The 22651-nt window shown below is 37.6% G+C and overlaps 1 protein-coding gene across 1 annotated transcript in view; it reads right to left on the reverse strand.

The window, feature by feature from the left end:
• aldh1l2 (aldehyde dehydrogenase 1 family member L2) overlaps positions 1-22651 on the reverse strand; it is a 29234-nt gene extending 6583 nt beyond the window's left edge. The window contains exons 1-19 of the mRNA XM_002938070.5: positions 22439-22651; positions 19064-19208; positions 16862-17096; positions 15386-15551; positions 14182-14283; positions 12497-12586; positions 12254-12388; positions 11403-11528; positions 11040-11131; positions 8848-8992; positions 8290-8409; positions 7179-7306; positions 5586-5736; positions 3713-3783; positions 3516-3621; positions 2577-2664; positions 1060-1153; positions 777-876; positions 122-220 (exon numbers count right to left, since the gene is read on the reverse strand). Of these exons, the coding sequence (XP_002938116.1) occupies positions 122-220; positions 777-876; positions 1060-1153; positions 2577-2664; positions 3516-3621; positions 3713-3783; positions 5586-5736; positions 7179-7306; positions 8290-8409; positions 8848-8992; positions 11040-11131; positions 11403-11528; positions 12254-12388; positions 12497-12586; positions 14182-14283; positions 15386-15551; positions 16862-17096; positions 19064-19208; positions 22439-22486 (2241 nt within the window). The 5' untranslated portion in view covers positions 22487-22651. The remainder of the gene's footprint in view (positions 1-121; positions 221-776; positions 877-1059; positions 1154-2576; positions 2665-3515; positions 3622-3712; positions 3784-5585; positions 5737-7178; positions 7307-8289; positions 8410-8847; positions 8993-11039; positions 11132-11402; positions 11529-12253; positions 12389-12496; positions 12587-14181; positions 14284-15385; positions 15552-16861; positions 17097-19063; positions 19209-22438) is intronic.

Consider the following 22651-nt stretch of genomic DNA (forward strand, 5'->3'; position numbering starts at 1 on the left):
GCTAAGTATAGGTTATTCTATAACATACTAAACGTTAATTTAAAGGTGACCTTTGCACAAAGTTTGCCATTTGAATTATGTCAACATAGCTAAGAAAAAAATCCACATAAAAATAACTTACCACTCTGGTCACAAACTCATCATGTATGGATTCTTCCACAAAGAGCCTACCCGCTGCAATACAGTTCTCTCCTTTGTTAAAATACACTGCTCCCATTCCCTGGATGAAGAATCAGAGTCAACAGTGTCACAACTGCACTGACAAAAATGTACTTACATCTCAGTACAAATTTTATTTGCAGTTTTGGGGCCACTGCTGTGACAGACTGGTGGGCATAAACTAACTGCATGTATTCATCTATGTGTATGGTGCTACAGGCTATATACCAACCACTGTATAATTGCAGAACTTGTGTTTCTGTATTTTATATGCAGTAGCGCCTAACAGCGCATAACTAGTGTTGGGTGTGCGTGAATCAGCAAAAACAACCAATTTATATGAAGAGGAATGTCAGCTAGCAGCTAGGTAGGAATTATAACAACTAAACAATTAGACTTGGGGGCTTATTAACATTTGAGGCAAACATTGTTGGTGATGTTGCCCATAGCAACCAATCAGAAATTATATTTGAACGGTCACCTACAAGTTACAAAACAAAAGCAAAGATCTAATTGGTTGCTATTGGCAACATCACCAGGGATGTTTGTCTCCAGTGTTAATAAATACACTGATGCGGGTGTAAAGGGAATATTCTGTTACAGCAGAATGACCATACCATTCTCACAGCTTTGTCCAGATCGCAGTCATTAAATATGATAAGTGGAGATTTACCACCAAGCTCCAAGGAAACCTTTTTCAAGTTGCTGACGGCACAACTGGGAAATAAACAATATGGGATTGAAACTATGAATCATTCATCTCATATAACATTTTAAAACAAGAGTACATTTGTAACAGTAATAATTAAATATGAAATTCTATTTGTCTATTAATATGATTATTTTCCACTAGAAACACTGGCTGTGTTTTTGTGCATTTGCACAAACTGAAGGGGTTACCTTTTCATGATCTGTTTGCCAATTGGTGTAGAGCCTGTAAATCCAAGCTTACGAATATCTGGATGCTCAGACAAGCGCTGTCCAACTAGACCTCCTAAAGGAACCATGATGCACAGTGAATTCCAATGAGCAATACAATGCTGTCCTTACTTATACAGAGAAATATTTTAATGCAGAACAGTTTCCAAAGCATGTCTCACTATCTGACATACTGAATACACTTACAGAACAGTAACCATTTGTTAGAACCTAAGCCCAATTTTCATGAATGTTGCCAGAACACCCTAGTGGTTAAAGGAGCGTGGTTAAAGGAGCAGATTTATTAAAATGTGAAATTAGAGCTCTCCACTGTAAAATTCCTCCACACTATTTATTCCTTTGGCATTTTTAAAGACCAATTTATCAGTGGTTGAAAGTGGGAATTTAACTGATAAATATGCCTCTAAAAAACCCACTAAAATGAATAGAGAGTGGTGGAATTGAACTCTATCCTGTTTTCCTTCTATACTTTGTCTTTGGGAGATCTCATCTGCTCATTTGACTTTAAATATCATCTGTATGCTAATGATACCCAAATGTACTTTTCGACCCCCTTCATAAACAGTCCTCTGCCCCTCACTACATCTCTTCTCTTGTGTCCCATATGTTCCTGGCCGACTTCCTCTGCTCTTCAGAGAGCAACCGCTTGGTTCCACCCCCCATTACTACTGCCATTTCTTTCTGTCTTGCTGCTCCTTACATTTGGAATGCCATCCCTGAATGTTTCCAGAGAGAATCCTCACTCAGTCTTTTCAGAGCTAAACTCAAAGACTACCTATTGGAGCACTCACACAGCACCTGATCTTGGAACTAGCACTTATATCATAGTGTCACCCACTGTAACCTGCAGCATTATTGTTCCCCCCTGTTTATGTCTGTAAGTTACCCTTCCATTTAGATTGTAAGCTCTACGGGGCAAGGACCTCCACCATCTTGTCTCTTTGATTCTTAACATATTGCAAATGTACCTTGTATTTATTTGTATTTAATATCATACTTTATATCTATCATTCATTTATTGTTTTACTGTACATTGCTGAGTACATAACTAGAACTATATAGATAAAGATAAACATACATACATACAGATGGGCTGTTTCTGCATGTGCCAACTTTGGAAGAAAAGGAAAGGCTACTTTCTGGTGCCTATTGCAGCACCAACCTAAATACAGCCCTGTATTACGTTAAGTTATTACTGGCTCACTGTTTCTGTCATGCCTAAGGCACCATTGGCTATCTGGCTTCATCCTTACCTTCATCCTTGTAGCCCTCCCACTGTTATAACACATAACTACAAAAAGATAGAAATAGAAGTGAACTAACAACTCAGTGTGGCCTACCATAACTAATATGCACTAGAATGGGGTTATAAACCCAATACTCTCAGCTCCAAATATATTCTTAAATGTATAGACACAATAAAAATATTCAAAATCTAATATAAAAATATTAAAAAATATAATATGGATTTATATTACCTGATCCAGGCAGGATATTGATAACGCCTTTCGGCACACCAGCCTTCACAGCCAGCTCTGCAAACTTAAGTGCTGTCAGTGGAGTGACCTGAGGATGGACCCACATGTAACTTAGAAACTAAAATGATCCCATAAATGTGTTGTTGTTATTATTATTAACAAAGCTTATGTTGAACACTCAGGGGGCTCTAAAGTACAAGGCAAAAATATTGCTGTATGGTGCTGACATCACATTTCCTTTTGTGCTTCATGCCTAAAATGAAACTTATTCCATGGTTGCAAACCAACAAGTTTTAACTTCCTTGTAAAGAGACGGCAACCCTTTATAAGGAATAACTGGTAGAAAAACAAAACTAAACTGAGTTCCCTTAAATGTTCCAAGAAAATGAAGTGAAAACACATATATTTAGCAATTAAAGTGTAACATAACTTTGAAAACTCATATGGGACAATGTTCTACAGATCTGTAGGGTGGAAAGTAAAATTATATCAGACAACAGATCTATATTGACATTTCTCTTAAGACAGAAAACTTCTTTTTATTTGGACCTGGGTATCAATTCTGTGCTCTTCAGCCTGCTAAAACTGTCTAATTGCTAAATAGTTAACTGCATAGCAATACTATAACAATTATGCCGTGTACCACTTCAGATAACTGTACTTATATAAGTTGTCCAGCCCTGTTAACATAGAGATGTACACTTATGAGATGATGGTCCAAACAACTTCAGTAAGCACAAACCAGTTTAGTATTTTAATATAAGGTATTTGTCTGCCTTATTATATTCAAGTTCATCTGCCTAAGGGTAATTCTATCATAATATTTTTGCCCTCGGCCCACTGGTTCCTTAAAACAGCCCTGATACATTATTTGTCAGTACTACATCATGTGAGATAATACTTAAAAAGTTAAAAAGTGTAAAGAAAAGTGGGGTTTACCTGGGCAGGTTTTAAAACTAAGGTATTTCCTGCAGCCAAACATGCAGCACTCTTCCAAGCGAGCATCATCAGGGGATAGTTCCACGGAATGACAATGGCACACACACTAGGGATACAATGATATATGGCAACCGTATGTTACTGGGTTATTCTGGCAGGAGGAGTTAACAAATGGTATTGAACCAAGTCACACTTACCCAAGAGGTTCCTTTTTAGTAAAAGTCAGGTTACGGTTGGGACGAGCTTGGTTTATTGGAATTGTAGATCCCTAAACCAAACAAAAAGTTTTCAGACTTAGAGAAAGTGTATTACAAAGTGTTTCCAAAAATATATCTAAACTTTGAGAGACATTGTGATTTTACTGTTGAACCCTCCCAGCTACATAGAGTGCAGTGGCAAATGTTGTGACTGCTTTACACTGGTACGCAAACATATAAGATATAAGGCCAAATAAACTGCATGATGTGAAAAACCACTACTGAACTGTTGAAACTGTTGGAAAAAAACCCCATGAAAGATCATTTACTTACACTGGGGAAATTAGCATCTAGGCAACTATGGCAACTTTTTTATTTGCTTTTATTGAGTTTCTTACCACTGGATCAACAAAGCTAATATCTGACTGGATGCCAATCAGTTACTTATCAAGTGTGAGTTTGCCCAGTTTTAGTAAATTGGAGTTTAGCACCAAGTTGTTTCTGGGTGCAAATTATCACCCTGTCAAACAGACAAATACTCAGGTGCACCATGACCCATCTGTGCCTCTATTCTATTCTGGTGGTAGTACATGGAAGTCATATACAGGTGTATAGACCACAGGGGTCACAGGGTCTGCTGTATGATTCCCACTTATCCTTTACTTTTGCACAAATGAGTGTGGACCATGGTGGTTTCAGCAGGAGAGAGTGTGAAAGATGTGAAACAGCCCCCTGAAGATTTTTTTGTTGAGGGCCCTGCTCATTATGTTACACCACTGCTACCAACAATAGGAAGGGCAATAATTGACCCTGTGCACGGTATCATATCTAAACCCATCAGCAACCTGTATGTCCTAAGTACATTTTCAAGTGAGCATTTCTTCAGCATAGATACAAATCTGAGAAGTCTTATTTATACAAGCAAAGTCGGACTGGGCTAAAAGAACACTGGGGAAAAAACTCAGAGGGCTCCACCGACCCAGGCCCATTCCACAAAGACGCTCTCCCCTGATAACAGCTGCAAAGTTAAAAAGGAGGAAGAAGGTAAGAAGTATGTGGTGGGGGGTTAAATGTCCAGTGGACCCTGGACAACACAGTCCTACACTGTATACAATCAAGGTCTCAGTTAATGCAACTAAAAATTTAAGTTTGGTGCATAGAAAGGTCTTCTGTCTGAATGGGCATCAAACATTATTTTTACTGGTTGGTAAAGTGGTAACCCCTTGCTACTATGGTAAGTCCTATAAATGCTGCAGCAGTATCGTAACAATCTTCAATTGGCCTTTGTTTATTATTTTTTATCGATTTTCAAATATTTTCAATATTTTTTTCTGCAACTGTGGGGCTTAGAATTTAAACTGCTATCTGAAATATCAGCTATTACTAAAACAATAACACTGAACCCATAACGATACAGTATGATAATTTAAAAACATTGAAAAATATATAAAGGAAACCAACCAAAAAGTTGCATAGCAAAGGTCTAGCTATAACATACTAAAAGTTAACTTAACAGTGAATATTACCTTAAAGCATTCTAGCATTGCATCCTTTTAAAGGATAGCAATTTAAAACTGGGCACATATAAAATTCACATTCTTTATGGATAATTAGCAATTATATGCATGCTGCAATCTTCACTAGGGTCTTTTTTTATTTCCTCCTAAATTCTTGGTTATTTCTGTCCCATGAAATATGCAATGGCATAATTTATAGTGATAAGGAAACTACTTGTACCTTACCAATGGTTAAGTAACCACAGATATACTGTTATGACTATAAACTGCACAATGTACTAATATACCCAAAATAGCCAGGAGGGAATAATGGCAACAACAATCCTTTAGAAAGTGTACAACAAATAATAACTTGCCTGAATCTTGTCACACCAGCCAGCAAAGTATCGGAAGGTCTGAACTGACATTCCAACATGAGTCTTTAGCGCTAGGGTATATACAGCTCCTGAATCAATGGCCTCAATTGTCGCTAACTCCTCCTGATGTTCTTCCATGAGATCTGCAAGTCTTGAAAGGCAACAAAAACCCCTCATTTATCAATTTGACTTGTTGTAAAATCAATCAAATGGATGCATTTTATAACAAAGTAGATTTTTAAAAATTATCTATTACAATTACTGCCTAGCTGAATACATTACCCCATAAAGGGCATATTTATAAAGTTGTGAAAGAAGAAACCATCTGTTACAGATCTTTATGGGTCTTGATAAAAATGCAGAAATGTACCTGGACATTTATTCATGTATTTTTTTTAGAAAGTTTTAATAGCGGGCCACAATAATACAGGCTATTATTATAAATAAGGTCTACTTTCCTTCTAAAAAGACCTGATGCCGGCTATAAATTTACACTTTAAAGGGGGCCTGTCACCCCAAGACATAACGTCAAATTCTATATTGTTAGTTGAGCAAAATAAACGTTACTTACGCTATATAAATAATATAAATCTTGTTTCCTTCCATCTTGGAATTACTCAATCAAAGCAAGCAGGCAGGCACCATTTTGTGGACATGGTTATGAAGGCAAACTTTTTATCATGCCAAAATCTTGTTTATGTGCCAGAATGGGGGACCAGATGCCCATGCCCTTGTACTGGCTACACAATTAGATGATGAGGAGGGAGGGGGAAAGTGAGATGTGCAGTGACATCTAGGTAGTGCTGAACGGAAAGCTAAAGTTATTGTCTGCCCCGCCTCTATGCCTAAGGCATAGAGGTGGGGCAAGCAATATATGATTGACAGCTGGAATTTTCAAATGCCTTTATAATTGGTTTGAATGTGTTAATATAAAAATGAATTTGGGTTTCATGTTTAATTTGAAAAGGATTTTTATTATACAGCTTTTTATGTCTGGGTGACAGGTCCACTTTAAATGGCGGTGTGTTTGCTATCTGTCTAACAAGAAAGTGTGGAGCAGAACTCAGGGTCGGACTGGAAAAATCTGGTGGGCCCCGGCCCTAATGGGACCTGACCCTTGGCAGCGCACGTTAAATTTACGCATGCTCAGGTGAGGACGTTGGGCGGGGGCCCCTGTGGGGGATTAGGGAGGCTCAGCAAGGGCCCCTAGGGGATGCGGGGGACGCAGCCGCGAGGGGCACCCGCAGGGCCCCTGGGGTGGCAGCCCCAGTCTTCAGCAATGCTATAAAGCAGAATGTGCAAGTAATTGTCAATTGTCAATGTGGCTTATAGTCCAATAAGCTCAGAAGCTACTCTGTATTAGCTGCATTTTTCAGGCAACATGTCCCTGCTGACAGTCGCTGCTTTTGTTTAATCTCCACTAGAAATGTGACCACTAAGGCATTCTCCATGAGGATATTTAGGGGAGGATGGGCACAGTCCTTTACAATATTAAGATGGAATTGTTCCACCAGCAAACACATGCCTAAAATTATAACAAAGGTCTTATTCACAAGCAGATTGTTTCAAATTTTATTTACCATATAAAATTACCTATATAAAATTCTGCCCCTGTCCCTTGCGTTCATTTTTCCCCATTCGCCATTCTCAAAAGCATCTTTTGCTGCTGCAACAGCTTTATCAACATCTGCTACTGAACAGTAAGCAACTTTGCATATCACCTGCAAACAAAAACAAGGACCACTTTTAGGCATAGAAAGCTCAGTAACTGTATTGTAGAGCATTAGCTAAAATATGGCAGTTTCAATATTCCTGTAAAATATACTGGACAAATTAAAAATAATACATTAAACAAACCAAAAAGCATATGTCAAACCAAACACTACAGTAAAGTAATCTAAACATTAATGGATGGTTTGTATAAGTGAAGAGATTAGGCAGTTGAGCTAACAGAGATTAGGACCTTTTATTCAACTGCTAGTAGTCCAACCAGGTACAGGTATGGTCCCTGTATGGGACCTGTTATCCAGAATGCTTAGGGTTTTTCAGATAATTGTTCTAGTCAAAAATCATTTAAACATTAATTAAACCCAATTTGACTGTTTTTTTCCAGTAAAGATTTATTATACCTTGGGACTGTTTTATTGTTGCAGAGAAAAATACATAATTTTTAAAAATAAGATCTATTTGCTTATAATGGAGTCTATGGGAGATGGTCATCCCATAATTTGGATACATTTCTGGATAACAAGTGTCAGGATAACGGATCCCATATCTAGTTATTTACTAGTTATTCACTGTATCTGCTTTATATTACGGAGTCAGTTGGCCCATGTTTTTACTGTTTACCTAAGGTTTACTAGCTCACCTGCAACTTACACCTTGGCAAAGTACCATTCCAACATATCTAAACTGCCATCTGCTGAGCAGAGAGTGACGATTCTGCATTGTGTGGCAAATATCCAATATACCAAATGTAAAGGGCTGAACTATAATAAAATTACATATAACAGAATTCTATAGAGCCTAGAGGAAAGCCAGTTGCAGGAATTCTCTTCTTTCAATCTCCCATTTTTACAAACAAATTGCACTGCTTAAATGCCATGGCCTGAATTATTTATGTTTCTTATGCAGTGAGGAGGGAGACCATTACCAGAGGGAACACAAAATAATGTTATTATATGTTTCATAAAATAGTACTCACGGATCCATCAGTTGGATTGATAGTGTCATATGTTTTCCCATTATCTGCATCAGCAAACTGCCCATTGATGAAACACTGGTAAGGCATCTTCACTGTCATGTTGTTGACATTAAGCGATGCCTGGTAATAAAAAAAAAAACATTGCTTATACAGGATAATTATCAGAGATGGGATAACAGACCCATTTCCATACATATCCAAATATCTGTTTTAGTATTCTCATAATTATTCCTGTGAGTAATTGTTACTGTCAAATAAAAAATCAATGATTATGGCAATAGTGATATCCTTAAGGCCATATACTGCATTAGCCCTGAAGAATACACCACACAAGGCACCGCTACAGATTCCATGTAGGGAAGGGGGCACCACCAGGCCTGGATTTGTGGGCAGGCCACAAGGGCCTTGGCCTAGGGTAGCAAAGATATGGAGGTGGCATGCCATCTGCTGGCCACATCTGCACCGGGGACTCGACCAGACAGCTGTTTAAATTTCCCGCCCAGTCCCCAATGCAGCCAATTAGTATAGGAGTTGATTTCTGGGAGGTTTCTCACTTACATAATCTATCACTAGTTCTTCTTTATCTTCTCCTCTTAATTTTCTTACAACCATCTGAATGAATTCCTCAAATGTGGTGGCCATGTAGACATCTTCATTCTGCAGCTCTAGTCCTTCGCATTTCTGCTTGAGCTCCTCAACCAGCCTTTGGAATTGAATAATTATTGGAAATTAAGACTCAACAGTATTAGTTATTTCAGAACAAGCCAAGTGCAAATACTGCATTACTTTCTCTGGTTAATCAGTTAAGTAAAAATGAAAGGGACTAGTAATGCTGGAAAGGCAGGATAAAGAGAACAATTATATAGATGCGGTGGAGGGAACCTGACATATAATTATAAATAACTGTTTTATATTACACTGATTGTACTGAAGGAACAGTGGGTAAATGTAACAACCTGCAGCTTTCTGTGAGGTTATTGCTGTTAATTGTAAATTGTTTCATCTTCAAAGTAGTATAGTTATATAAAAAAGAGGTGTTCAAACTTCTGCCCACCCACTGCAGCCTGGCATCGTCTAGTCTAGACCCCTAAACTTATAACCTGAATGTATATACATAAAGTATTGTTATACCATATAGCCTGCTAAAGGGTTGCAGCTTTCACCCCAACTCTTACCCTGACTAATGTTTGAGTTGGACCAACCATCCATTCATGTCCCCTGGGGGGTTATCTTTATACTTTAGTGACCCTTAATGTTGAGGGTTAACTATGGATGTAAAGTACAACCCTTCAAGTCATTTTCTGTCAAGATATGGTTCTTTTAATTATATGTATCTTTGAAAAAAATTGTAAATCAGACAAGATTAGATAACAATTATATTAGAGTTTGATGTACTGCTCCCATAAATTTTGGATGAGGTCTGCTGATCAGCTCCAGGGCTAAACTAAGTGTGAGAATTTAAAAAGGTTTTATTTTAATCAACAATTCTGATTACAATAAACCTTTTTTTGCTTTTTCTAAATCATGGAAGTGCTGGACTTTTCTTGTTTTGTGCCTACACACATATATATATATCCTTCTGCAGTAAAGTACTGCGGAATAGGTTTGCACTGTATAAATGAGCTTTTCTTTGCTTTAGAAATCTATCTGGTCCATTTTAAGCTTTATGTTTTTCAAAAGGGAATAAACAACAAAAGTTAATATACAACCATCTAACCACTATATTGCATTATGGGTATTATTACCAATACACGCCCAGTCTTCCTAAAAACGGACACAAGAACAGTACAATTTATTACTCAAACTGTGCCAAAGACAAGGCGAATTGTCTTTTTCTGGCGAAAATTTCCCAACAATTTAATTTGCAGCGCATTCATCGATTTACCAAAAGGAAAAAGGAAAAACCTCAGCACTCAGGCGAAGAAGCGAAAATTTGGTAATTTATCAAACAGCACAATTTTCTCTTAGTTTCCCTTTTCGCCATTCTATTTCGCCTAGTTCTGACTTGCAAATTGATGAAACTAGATTCGCAAAGTGACTGTATCAGTATAAAGTCCTGAATTCCAACAAAAACGTTGTCTGGTGTCAAATTGCATTGCATTTTTTCCTATTTAAAGTGACATTCTTTTTATAAGTTGTAAATGTAAAACATTTTTGACTTATAATATTTTTAATACCTCCTGTATTGTTAATGACTGCATTTTACACATGCTGACTGCCATCCTCCCACAGAGATGATTTTTTTTTTTTAATGCTTAAATGATTATAAATAAATAATTAAAAGACATTAAAGTCATTAACACATCTATACTTTTTGTCTAGGTATTAATGCACCCGTGTTGCAATTTGTTAGAAATAGCTTAAACCGTTGTTAAACCGTAACAAAATGTTTTCTTTTTCTGCGTCTGACTTTGTTCTTAATGCGACATTATTAATAAATACACACATCTGTCCTGTATATAGCCACTGATTCCAATTAACACTGGCTCATATACGCTACCAAATTTTGTCTGAAAGATAGTGTTGCTAGAGAAAATTCGATTGGAGAAGTACATGCTAGCAAAAAATCTCTGGCAAAAATTTGCTAGCATTCTCTTGCTGCAACAAAAATTTGCATTTTAGTGAATAAGTATATTCGTCACAAATGATCATCTGACGTAGTTGCACAAACTGTGGCAAATCTTACTGAAGCAAAAGTTTGCGCCTTAGTAAATGTGCCCAATGTCTCTACTCCTACATATTCCACTCACCTGACAACATCCATTGATGCAGCTCCTGATTTGAAAAAGTCAGTGGTATTTTCAATCACAGAGACGTTGCTTAATATCCCTTTCCAAATATTCTGTGAAAAGTAAATGAAACACAAATTGTAACAGTAAATTGTATAGTAGTTCATATATTAAATTTAATCTAATATTATAAAGTTACATTGAATAAAAGATATAGCAGATATAATGTTTACTCTTGAATGGGAATAGATGTTAAATAAAAAAAAGATCTAGCCAGTAGGATACTAAATTATGAGCACTTTATTCCATTTATGTGCACACACACCTTAATTATACATTTGATTCTTAACACTTAGCTACATCAATTGATATTCACGCACCCACCCTGATCTCTGATTCCACTGCCTTTTCCTGTTCTGTAAGCTCCAGAGTCGCTGAATCGTCCTTTGAAAAGTACTTTGATGCTGGTATCATTTTACCATCCTCAAACTGGAGATTTCTTATTGTTAACTAAAAGGAAACACAGCAAACATGTCTTTACCATAGAGATTTCAGGGAACTTGAGTTAAAGTTTAGGAATCCCATATATTATTGTCCATCTTCTTTTAAATACTTTTATTTATTGTACGGAGAAATGTCACTGTGTTAAAAAAAAGTTTAGGAATCCATTTTAAACAGTATGTTTATGTATATATAAATTAAAGGTTTTGAACTATGGCATAACAGCACCATGTTGGTCCCCCCAACCCCTACCTGCCCGCCCACCCCAATCCCCCACTCACTTTTATGTAAGAGAGCGGCTGGTGAGGGGGAATTTCTACAACTATAGAAAATGCATGCCCATCTGGTTCAACCAGTCGACCATGGGGCCTCATGGCCCCCTCTGCCATGGGACCCCTGACTGCAGTACCCTCTGTACTCCTTAAAGGCAGACCTTAATATTATGATAACAGAGACACAAGAACATGAGTTAATAAACCTCTACAAATTCACATTTATGCCATCTATCTGTTTATTATTATTATAAAAGCTCTTTCTCTTGTAATTAATTTCTTAGTGTAACTTGTCATCCCTTGGGACAAATGTTTGTTGGTATGGTGTCTTTTCTTTCCCCACACCTGTTTGTATGACACAACTGTGAAGATTTCAGATATCTGATTTTAGAATACTGCATGCTTTATTTATACCAATATCAGTACTGTTTTGTATAGATATTACACATTGGATTAACGCACCATTTTGCCATCATTACCAAACAGAACAAGTCCATTTTTGGTGACAAGGCCAGGCTTTGAAGCACCTTCAACAGACACCGGCTGACCTGTGGGCACTGGACCATCCAGCAAAGAGGATCCATAAAGTGTCACCATCTGTTATGACAGATTGAAAAATTATTACTGTTTACTTGTTGGATGTTATAATAAACCTTGGCAACAACTTTAAAATTAATCTGACATTTGCTATTTCATTGTATTTACCTGCTCATTAATCAGTGTCCAGGCTCCTGGCACTTTGTCGTGTCCTCTGATCCAATTATGGATTGCCTGTGCAGAGTTGTCCCAGCAAATCTAGGGAAAATGATATTTCAGTACAGGTGCACATCACATCCTGGCTACTAGTCAGAGCTGTACTTCTTCTTGTACTTAGAAGCTAGAATAATTTCAGTTAACTGTAATGTGGGACAATTTCAGAACAAAATATCTGCACACATTGCAACAAGCAAACAAAATTCAAATCAAGACAAACAGCCCTATTTAGCAATGCAACATTGTTCTTGAGCACTAAGGGGTTACGGTGCACATTTCCTTTCATTAGAAAGGAAAGAGCTCTAATGTATTTTAGGCATATCAGTTCATGTCATCTCTAAGCAGTTCTGTATTGGTGGCAGCTAACATAGCGACATATCCATATGTGATTCCCAACGTAATTTCCATATATGGGCTGATGTAAGCCCAGTTTTTTCTGGCAAATCATGAGATACATGCCACTAATGTAGGTACACTAATCACCACACCTAAGAGAAAGTGCTTGTGAGGGTGTTAGGTATGTGAGAACTAACTGGGGAAATATCTGCAATAAGTAAGGTACAATCATTGTCATACTGGGGGGTGCCGGGTCCCACCAGGGAATTAATGCTTTTACTAAATGTAAGAGAGATTTTACTGTATTTTTATTCTGTATGACATGTAGCAGGATCAATGGAGTATTATCTGTACCAATAGAAGACATCTTATAGTCCACGTATCTAGCACAGGTATAGGACCTGTTATCCAGAATGCTTGGGACCCGGGGCTTTCTGGATAAGGGATCTTTCCATAATTTGGATCTCCATGCCTTAAGTCTACTAAAAAATAATGTAAACATCATTTAAACCCAATAAGATTGTTTTGCCTCCAATAAGGAGTCATTATATCTTAGTTAGGATCAAGTACAAGGTACTGTTTTATTACTACAGAGATAAAGGAAATAATTTTTAAAAATTAGAATTATTTTCTTATAATGGAGCCTATGACAGATGGCCTTTCTGTAATTTGGAACTTTCTGGATAATGGGTATCCGGATAAGGGATCCCATACCTGTATTTTACTTTTTGCCTGTTGTTTTAATCATGAAAAATGTATGGTTTCTGTTATTTATATATTTTTTGAGCTAAACAGGATAAACAAGGTAAGTGGCTTACCTCATGTTTGGCCTTTGAAAAGTAGGTAAGTGATTCTTGATTAAAACAATAGGTAAAAGTTATTCGCAGCACAAGCTTCATCCATTAAACTTATATTGAACAATGAGTTATACCCCTTTTAGGCTAAGGTAGCAAAACAGTTTTATTAATTATTCCCATAGCTATTTGCCCTATGGGTCCAACCACATTTATCTGAATGTCCTGGCTTGTCCAGCATTAGGAGAATATATGCCAAAGTTATTTCTTAGGTACGTCTATGCACCACTGTATATAACATACATAATCTATTTGTCAACTTCACAATAATGTAAATTTGCTGAGAATATTTTCTATGTACAATTGTGCTGAACTGTGGGCAGTGTCTATTTCATAACCCTTTACACACTTATTCATGTGCTTATTCAAATACTTCTGTCATCTTGTAGTGCATGTGAGCCTGGTTTTAGTGAGTGCTGCTAGACATTCTATAAAGATTTCAATTACCTTTGCATTCTCTTTCTTTTGAATTCCTTCATATGTAGCCCCATCCTCTGGCTGGCCTATGCGAGGTGCTTTGCCATCAGCAATTAACTGTACAGCTTCCAACTAGTAAGAGAAAAAAGTGAGCTAAGTTCTTCACTTCTTGGGTTTTAAACCTATACTTCACAGTCCAATATTTGGTCAGGGTCCCATTAAAGGTTACAGATACATAAAACATTGTTATCACAAAGAAGACTAGGGTGGTGGCTTGTAAAAACATGAAGTCACTATATTAAGTTCAAATGCCTTAATATTAGAAGAAAAGATATGTCCATTATAGGTCGGAATATGTTGAGGGTAATTGGTTATAAATCATAAATAAATTATGGAAATTTTACTACAATAAACCAAATGACTAGCATATGTTATAATTTTTTTATTTACCAACACCAAAATGAATTTGTACAATTTATGGATAATGCCATATTTCCATTCCCCTATATTGTTTTACATAAAAGGATTATATACCATTCTTGGATTAATCAATGAGTGTTGAATCATAGCAGATACCTGCAGTCCACATCTGGATATTAAACAAAACATATATTGCACAGAATGATAGAGATCCTGAGACCTTACGACAGACAGGATCACTTATTTAAGAGATTAAAGCTGTCTTTGTCTACTACATGCTTTTTGCAGAACATGGCTCTGGCTGTGGCCAAAAAGTGGGAGTGGTATGGGTTGCTGTGCTTTGGGCTCCAACAGAACTTGTCTTGGTACTGTGTCCAACTGGAAGTCATTTGCAATCTTTTAAGAGACTGCTCAAGGTGTAATAAAAAAATATTTTTGATTACATAACTCTTTTTATAAACTACACTAAGAATGTTTTTGATACAGGCTCATCAGTCCACTGTATGAAAAAAAAAGAACAAAATCACAATTAGACCAAGTGTCTCAAGCTTAAATTTATTAAATTGTTCAGGAAACGATCTGTTCAGTATTTCACATTTAATGATAATACATAACAATATGTGACCATACAAGCAAAAGAAAAGTCACAGATACAGAACATGAGACCTTAGCATTTGCCTTTATAGCTCTCCCCAAAACAATAAAAGCTGTGCAGAAAAAATATAACCAAAAGTGTAAATGTGCAAACATGGTTTTTCCATACAGTGAGTGAATTTATAAAAGGAAACAGTTACATATTTTTATTAAGACTTACCATAGCTTTAATTCCTTCAGGGAAAAGAAAACGGTTATAAAGGGTATCTACTGTGTCATTGGGTTCCACATCACACGCTCTTTGCAGCAGGATTGGCCCTGTATCCAGGCCATCATCTGCCCAGAAAACTGAGAATCCTGCCTTCTTATCTCCATTAATTAATGTCCTGTAGATAAATGTTAAGATATGTAAATTAAAGATTCCTTCACACTCTTTCTAATGCTACTTATACATGCATAGATTATTTATACAATCTGTACAAGGGCAATCAAAACAAATCAGCACTTCATGGAAGTCCTCTGTATAAACAAACCCTTCCCTTTCTCCAGCTGCAGCCTGTAAGGTCACAACATACAGAGCAGCTTATTATAAGTGGACTGCTTATTGGTTTTAATTGTGATTTTATGAAAAAGAAGCAAAATATGACTTTATTTTCAATTTCAGGTTTTGTCATGTTTAGCAGAGGAAAAAACAAAAAACAAATATTTTCCAATGAAGAGAACAGGCAAAAAAGTATGTTCTGCACAAGCCCTACTAGTTCAACAATGTTCAAAAGGGGCTATATCGTCCCTGCTTCACGTAGGCTTTATACTAATATAAATTCAAGTACAAATTATGAATTTATAACTAAAGGCATTTATATATATATACATAAATATGAGTGCAGCGTGTGGCTCAGTGAGTAGCACTTCTGCCTTGCAGTACTGGGTTCCTGAGTTCAATCCCTGCCAGGGCACTATCTGCAAGGAGTTTGTATGCTCTTTCTGCATATGAATAATCGCTGTAAAGCACTGTGGAAATGTGTTAGCAGTATATAATTAACAGGAAATATGTAAATTAAAAAAGAAATATATATATAAAGGATATTTGACACAAACAGGTGCGTGTATAAAAAGCATTTACTTCAAGGAGTTTAACACAGAGGGGCACATTCATTAAAGTACGACAGGTCCAATTACAAAAATGTTTTATCTTATTGTTAATTACTGTGAAAATGTGTAAACATTATTTAAAGGCTCTGCTTTATGGATGACATGAGACCAGAAGGCTCATTTATAAAAGTGCAAATTTCAGGTTATTATTATTTCAGGCGCAAATCACATGTGCTTTTTCCACAATGCAATGTTTTTTCATAGAATCAGAGTCATTGTCAGTGCACTAATGACATAGTGAACATTCTACGTATGCAGAAAACCCTTTTATTAGAAAAGCAGAGTACTGTGGTTTTCCTGGCCATCCCCTGGCAGCATAACATTTGGGTTTATCCTCTACCAAATGTTATGCTGCCAGGGAGGATAGCCAGGAAAAGAAAATCTCAGTAAGTATGAATTAATTTTCTCTTATCCTGGCCATCCCCTGGCAGCATAACATTTGGTAGAGGATAAACCCAAATGTTATGCTGCCAGGGAGGATGGCCAGGAAAAGAAAATCTCGGTAAGTATGAATTAATTTTCTCTTTTACAAGACAAACCTCACCAATTGATTGCCGAAGCTCCTCTGTGTCGGGGAAGGATAGAAGGGTGGTAGATAATAGAGCCATTTTTAGGACTATCAATAACATCCATAGGAATAAACTGTGTGCAGTAAGGAAGAACATTCAGATCAGCCCCCACAGACTTGTAGGCTTCCACTACCTCTGGGATAGACTTGCCCTTCACTCGCCACCTGGGAAATTTAAACACTGGGGTGCCATCTTTCTCAGCAGCCACAGCTGAAAAGCAGAGAGATTTAAGATGTTAGTCAAAGAGATCACATCTACAGTATGAAAGCACAGTGCCAAATATTTGGATAGTGGACTAAGATGGAAAGCATTCATCTGAATTCTAAATATGGTATGTGCTGTACTGCTTCTATAGGATAAAGATAGGGTATTTTGTCTGGACACATAGGCCAAAGGTGATAAGGAAGACTAATTAAATACACAGATTCCTTAATACTATCCCAGGGCAGACCGTTAATACTATCCAAGAACACCTTGCAGAACAATCGTAGTGCCAGTTTCATATATATATAATACTGTAGAACAAAAATACAGTGTCAATTTCATACATCCTATAAAATGGCTAGGTAATGAGAAAAGTCATCTATTTATGAAAGACCAAAGATCATATATCAATCTAAAGATTATATACCTGTATATTAAATACCTGAAAATTCTTCAGTGTAGTATACAGTATGTACTATGTACTATTTCGCTAAAAAGAAAAAAATGGGACAGGGAGCCTGATTTTGCATATGGTGCAGCTATAGTAGACGGCTAAAACACCATGTTTGGATGTACCTTTACAGCAACTAGGTTCAGAAAGGACTGCACAAGTTTATAAAAGAGCGTTGCCTATCTCTTATTAAGGACTTTTAACCAGATTTTACTCAGCCTATTGTGTTATTAACATTGGCTCATTCGATCTTAATTGCATTTATTACTCAGAAAAACCTCTAAACAGACTAAATTCACTTTAAAGGTAATGGACCGTGGAACAGTTGAGCACATGGGATATAAAATGCTTTGCAGAGCAATGAGGGTAATTAATTTCACATCAGAGGACACACAGACACAAACTAGATCTCCCTAGCGGTGAAAAAAGCTTCATTTTCTGCTTCTATGATCTGGTGTGTGAAAAACAGCTGGACATGTTACTGCTTGACTTTCCAGCATTATTTTACTCTGGTTCTGCAAAAAGCCATGAAAAATAGCAAGAAATGACCTTGAAAATGCAGCAAAATGACATCCCTCTTTGCACTATGGTTTACTGTATAGCGGGGAAGCTGCACTTATATGTCAGATTTACTGAGAAGATTTACATTAGATTTATTATATTGTAAATTATTTTGATTTGTGATATTTCCCATCACAAATCAAAAACTCATTGATATCAGCTAGCATTTACGCCATGTAATATAAAAAGACAAGGACAAATGTGCCTGGTTTCTACATTCAGATACATTCCAGATGCAAAGGTAAAACAAACAGGGGAGTAAGGTTCTCCTTCATTACAGAGATGTCAGCAAAGTAGTACAACATAATTACCATCGCTGACCCAAGTTCCTAATAATTTAATCTAAAAGGGAGGCAAGCAAATGAAGAAGCCATATCGAAATAAAAAAATCCACTGGAGAGCCAAATGCGTTCTGTGTTGTTTATTAGTTCAGAGATGCATAGCACTACATGTTTCGGACCGCTGGGGTCCTTCCTCTGGTGCAGTATAGTCTAATTTGTAGACCTGGCGAAACCTACACCATTGTGATTGAGCCTCCTCACTGAATTTCACATTTTGTGGCACACCAGCTGTATTTTCCTTTTTGTCGAAGAAGCCATATCCAAGACCAACCCCTATTTACTATGGGGCAGATTTATCAAAATGTGAGTTTAGAGCCTAATACATAAAAACTCACACACATTCTATTCATTCCTATGGAATTTTGAGAAGCATATTTATCAATGGGTGAAAGTTAGAACTCACCAATTGATAAATATGCTTCTAAAAATCCCATAGGAATGAATAGAATGTGGGTGAGTTTTTATGTATTAGGCTCTAAACTAACATGTTGATAAATCTGCCCCAAAGTGTAGCTTTTATATGTGCTCAGTATTATTAGTAATCTGCTGTTATAGCATTTGGCCTACAACAATTAAACAGCATGAGATGTTTGAGAAACACATGTTTATGAGATATTTACCCAAAGGGTCAGCTTTTCCATCCTTGTCTGGCACTGTAAATACTCCAACAATTTTATGTCCTTCCTTACGTAGATTGTTATATACTTCCTGACCAAAGAGACTCTGACCAATGAGGGCCAATCTTAGCTTGTTTTGATAGTAAATCTGTAGTAAGAAAGAACAAAAAAAAACACTGCATTCCATTTTGGACTGGGATCAAGTGATACCGCAAATGTTAAACTGTATCTCTTGTATAAGCTTGAGAAAAACATTAACTACAACTTTTCACTGTCACCTTGGTCTTGTTGCACAAATTCTGCACCAGCCTCCGGCACTCCTACTGCCTTTTAGTTTACTAACAGGATAATAATGTTATTTATAATATGTAACATGTGTGAGTGAAATCTACTAAAATGGTTTGATTAGCCTTGTCCAGTGGTTTTATGTAATTGTCTAATTATCCAGTATACAAGACGTGTACTGGCTGGATTATGTTAAATGAAAGTTATGTAGCCTCAAGGCCAATAAAAATACAATGGAGAGCTACACTTAGCTTGTTAGCTCCCAGTTGCATAGCCATGTAAAACCATTTGATAATATAATATGAAATTAAGGTTACTAGTAAAGATGCACTGAATTCCAGATTTCAGCAAAATGTAGACAAATCCAATTGCCTGAATCCAAATCCTTAAAATCATGTGACTTTTGGTTACACAAACGAGGTAATTGCCCTAATTTGCATTTGCAAATCCTCCATGTAAGATTAAAAATTAGGCTGAACTCCAAAGTGAATTCAGTGCATCCTTAGCTACTAGGTCATCTGAATATCAGGGGTACTTTGAATAAATCCTCTTACCAGGGCTGCAGTGATTGCTAAATGATTTCATTTAAACAAAAGCCCTGCTAGATATCCCTAATTTTATAATAAAGATCTGGTAACTTATACTGGATGTGACTTGTCATGACACACAAATGTTCTGATACAGCTGCATCTGATTTTTCAAAGAAAATGGCTCATGCTTTTCATTGAATAACATTTTGGTTTGTGACAGGTGGACAAGGGAGTTTTGACCATCTCTGTTCTAGCCAAATAATGGTGCAGGTCTAAACATTAAGGGGCAGATTTGGCAAAATGTGAATTTAGAGGTTAATACATAAAAACTCACCCATGTTCTATTAATTCCTATGTGATTTTTAGAAGAGTATTTACTGTATAAACTGGTGAAAAAGTTAGAGTTAGAACTCACCATTTGATAAACAGGCTTCTAAAAATCCCATAGGAAGGAATAGAACATGGGTGAGTTTTAGTATTAAGCTCTAAACTCATGTCTTGATAAATCTGCCCTTAGGGCAGTGGTACATGGGGAGATTAATCGCTGGTGGGATGGCATATGCATCGCTGCGATGTCCCGCAGTCGCTGGAAATTGTCTTGAGAGGAAACTTCGGGCGACTGTGGGACATCACATTACATTGCAGAGAGATTAGTCACCCGCGGCAACAAAGATTTGGCACGAGGCGACTAATCTCCCTGTGTACCACTGCCCTAAGTGTGCCAAAGGCCTCACAAATATATGGGGGTGCTGCAATTGGTTTTATCAGTAGTTTAGTTGGAGGAAAGCAGCAACACAACTACATCTGACCCTTGGAAATTAATCATATCTTATTTCTGCAGATATAACAGTCTAGTGCAGGGATCCCTAACCTTTTATACCCATGAGCCACATTGAAGTGGAAAAAGTTTGGAGAGCAACACAAGCATGAAAAAAGAGGTGCCAATAAGAGCTATAATTGGCTATTTGATAGCTCCTATGGTGACTGGCAGCCTACAGAAGGCTCTGTTTGGCAATGAAACTGGGTTTTATGCAACCAAAACTTGCCTCCTAACCAGAAATTCAAAAATAAGCCCCTGCTTTGAGGAAACTGGGAGCAACATCCAAATGGTTTGCCAGCAACATGTTGCTTACGAGCCACTGGTTGAGGATCACTGGTCTAGTGTAACTAATGTAACTATTGGGATATTATTATTATTATTTTCCAGTCAGTGAGCTTAAACATACTTACTAGCTGATAATGAATTTAAAAAATTACAGAAATACTTTCATTTTACAGGAGGGTTACTATGTGCTCGCCCTATTGGTTAAACAGAAGTGATGTCATAACCTGAGTATCTGCATGCTCCGGTTTCCTACACCCTACAGTAAACACAGATATACTGTAACAAACCGATAGAGCATAAGCTAAAGATCACACAGCAATTTTTAACCTGGCTGCTATTTAACATTCAGGGGATAAAACAATTCTAAATATCAAACAAATAATTTGATAAAGAAAACCTATACACACCAATACTACTATTACACACCTTTTTGTGTCAAAGAAAATGACAAACACATTACAATAAGTGGCATATTCAGTTGCAGCCAAAGAAGTGTATTAAACAGGGTTCTTGAGAAGACTGATGAATTGAATGAAATAAATTGGATGCTACACTTATTACACATGTGCAGATGTACTTTTCCATAAAGCCCACTTATATATATATATTTGCACAAGGCTAGGCTTTTACATTGCCATCTCCCAGCTGTCACAATTGACTCCCTAGTTAAAGTATGACACAACCTGCTGACCTCCAGCTGTTGTTAAACTAGAAATCTCCACCAAGAGCTGAAGGGCAGCAAGTTAAACCTTTCTGCTCTAAAGCAGATCATTGCAGTACTTTCCATGAGCAGAAGAAAGATATTTAGAAAAGAAAGCAGATGGGAGCTGGGTGCACAGAGGGGAGACCCAGAGAGGGTGCTGTGTGTGCAGTGAGGCAGCTCTGAGATCTGACCCATGCAACGTGTCCTCTGCACATTCCCATGTTAGGCTGTTGGGCTATTAGGCGCTGCTGATGCAATTCCAAGCGCTCAGCCTCTTCCCCACTCTCCCAGCGTGGCTTCCTGCACTGCACATTCCCCCGGCTCCCACAAGCCTCACTCTCACCTAAACTCACTGCTGCTCCCTGCACATAAACACACATAGCAATACGCACAACTGTGCTCCCTCGCCACTAAACTCTTCTGCACCGTCTCCTTCTACACAACACCTGCTCCCTCTGACACCCGCACTGCTGTTTCAATGATACACTTGGCCTTGGCCATGGTGGCACCTGATTACTCACTACCCGTTAGCCAGGTAGCAAACAAACCATCTAAATACAGACACCACATGCACTGTCTCTGCTATACTGCTATGGGATCCTTGGGGCAGGGTTGTTGTTCAGCTACATCTCTCAGCGTCCGAAAAGAGTTGGTGGCTTTCGGGTGTTGCTGGGAGTTGTTGGCAAGTAGGACTAGCGCCCCAGAGCTCTAGTAGCCGTCTAGGCTCCCATCTGTCATAGTGACAGGCTACTCACTGCGGTGGTGGAGAACTTCCTTATGAACTGATTGGCCGTCCACAGCATTGCTGCAGATGAGACATACACACACTTATATTCCAAGAGGCACCGGCGGAGATAGTAACAGAAGCGGCAAAGGATTTGCAGATCGTAGTAGACAGCTGCTGTCGCCCTACTACACAGATCACAGTAGCGACCCGCCTTGGCCACGCCCCCTTCAAGCTCCGCCCG

The sequence above is a fragment of the Xenopus tropicalis genome, chromosome 3 (genome assembly GCF_000004195.4).
Source record: "Xenopus tropicalis strain Nigerian chromosome 3, UCB_Xtro_10.0, whole genome shotgun sequence".
Lineage (NCBI taxonomy): Eukaryota > Metazoa > Chordata > Amphibia > Anura > Pipidae > Xenopus > Xenopus tropicalis.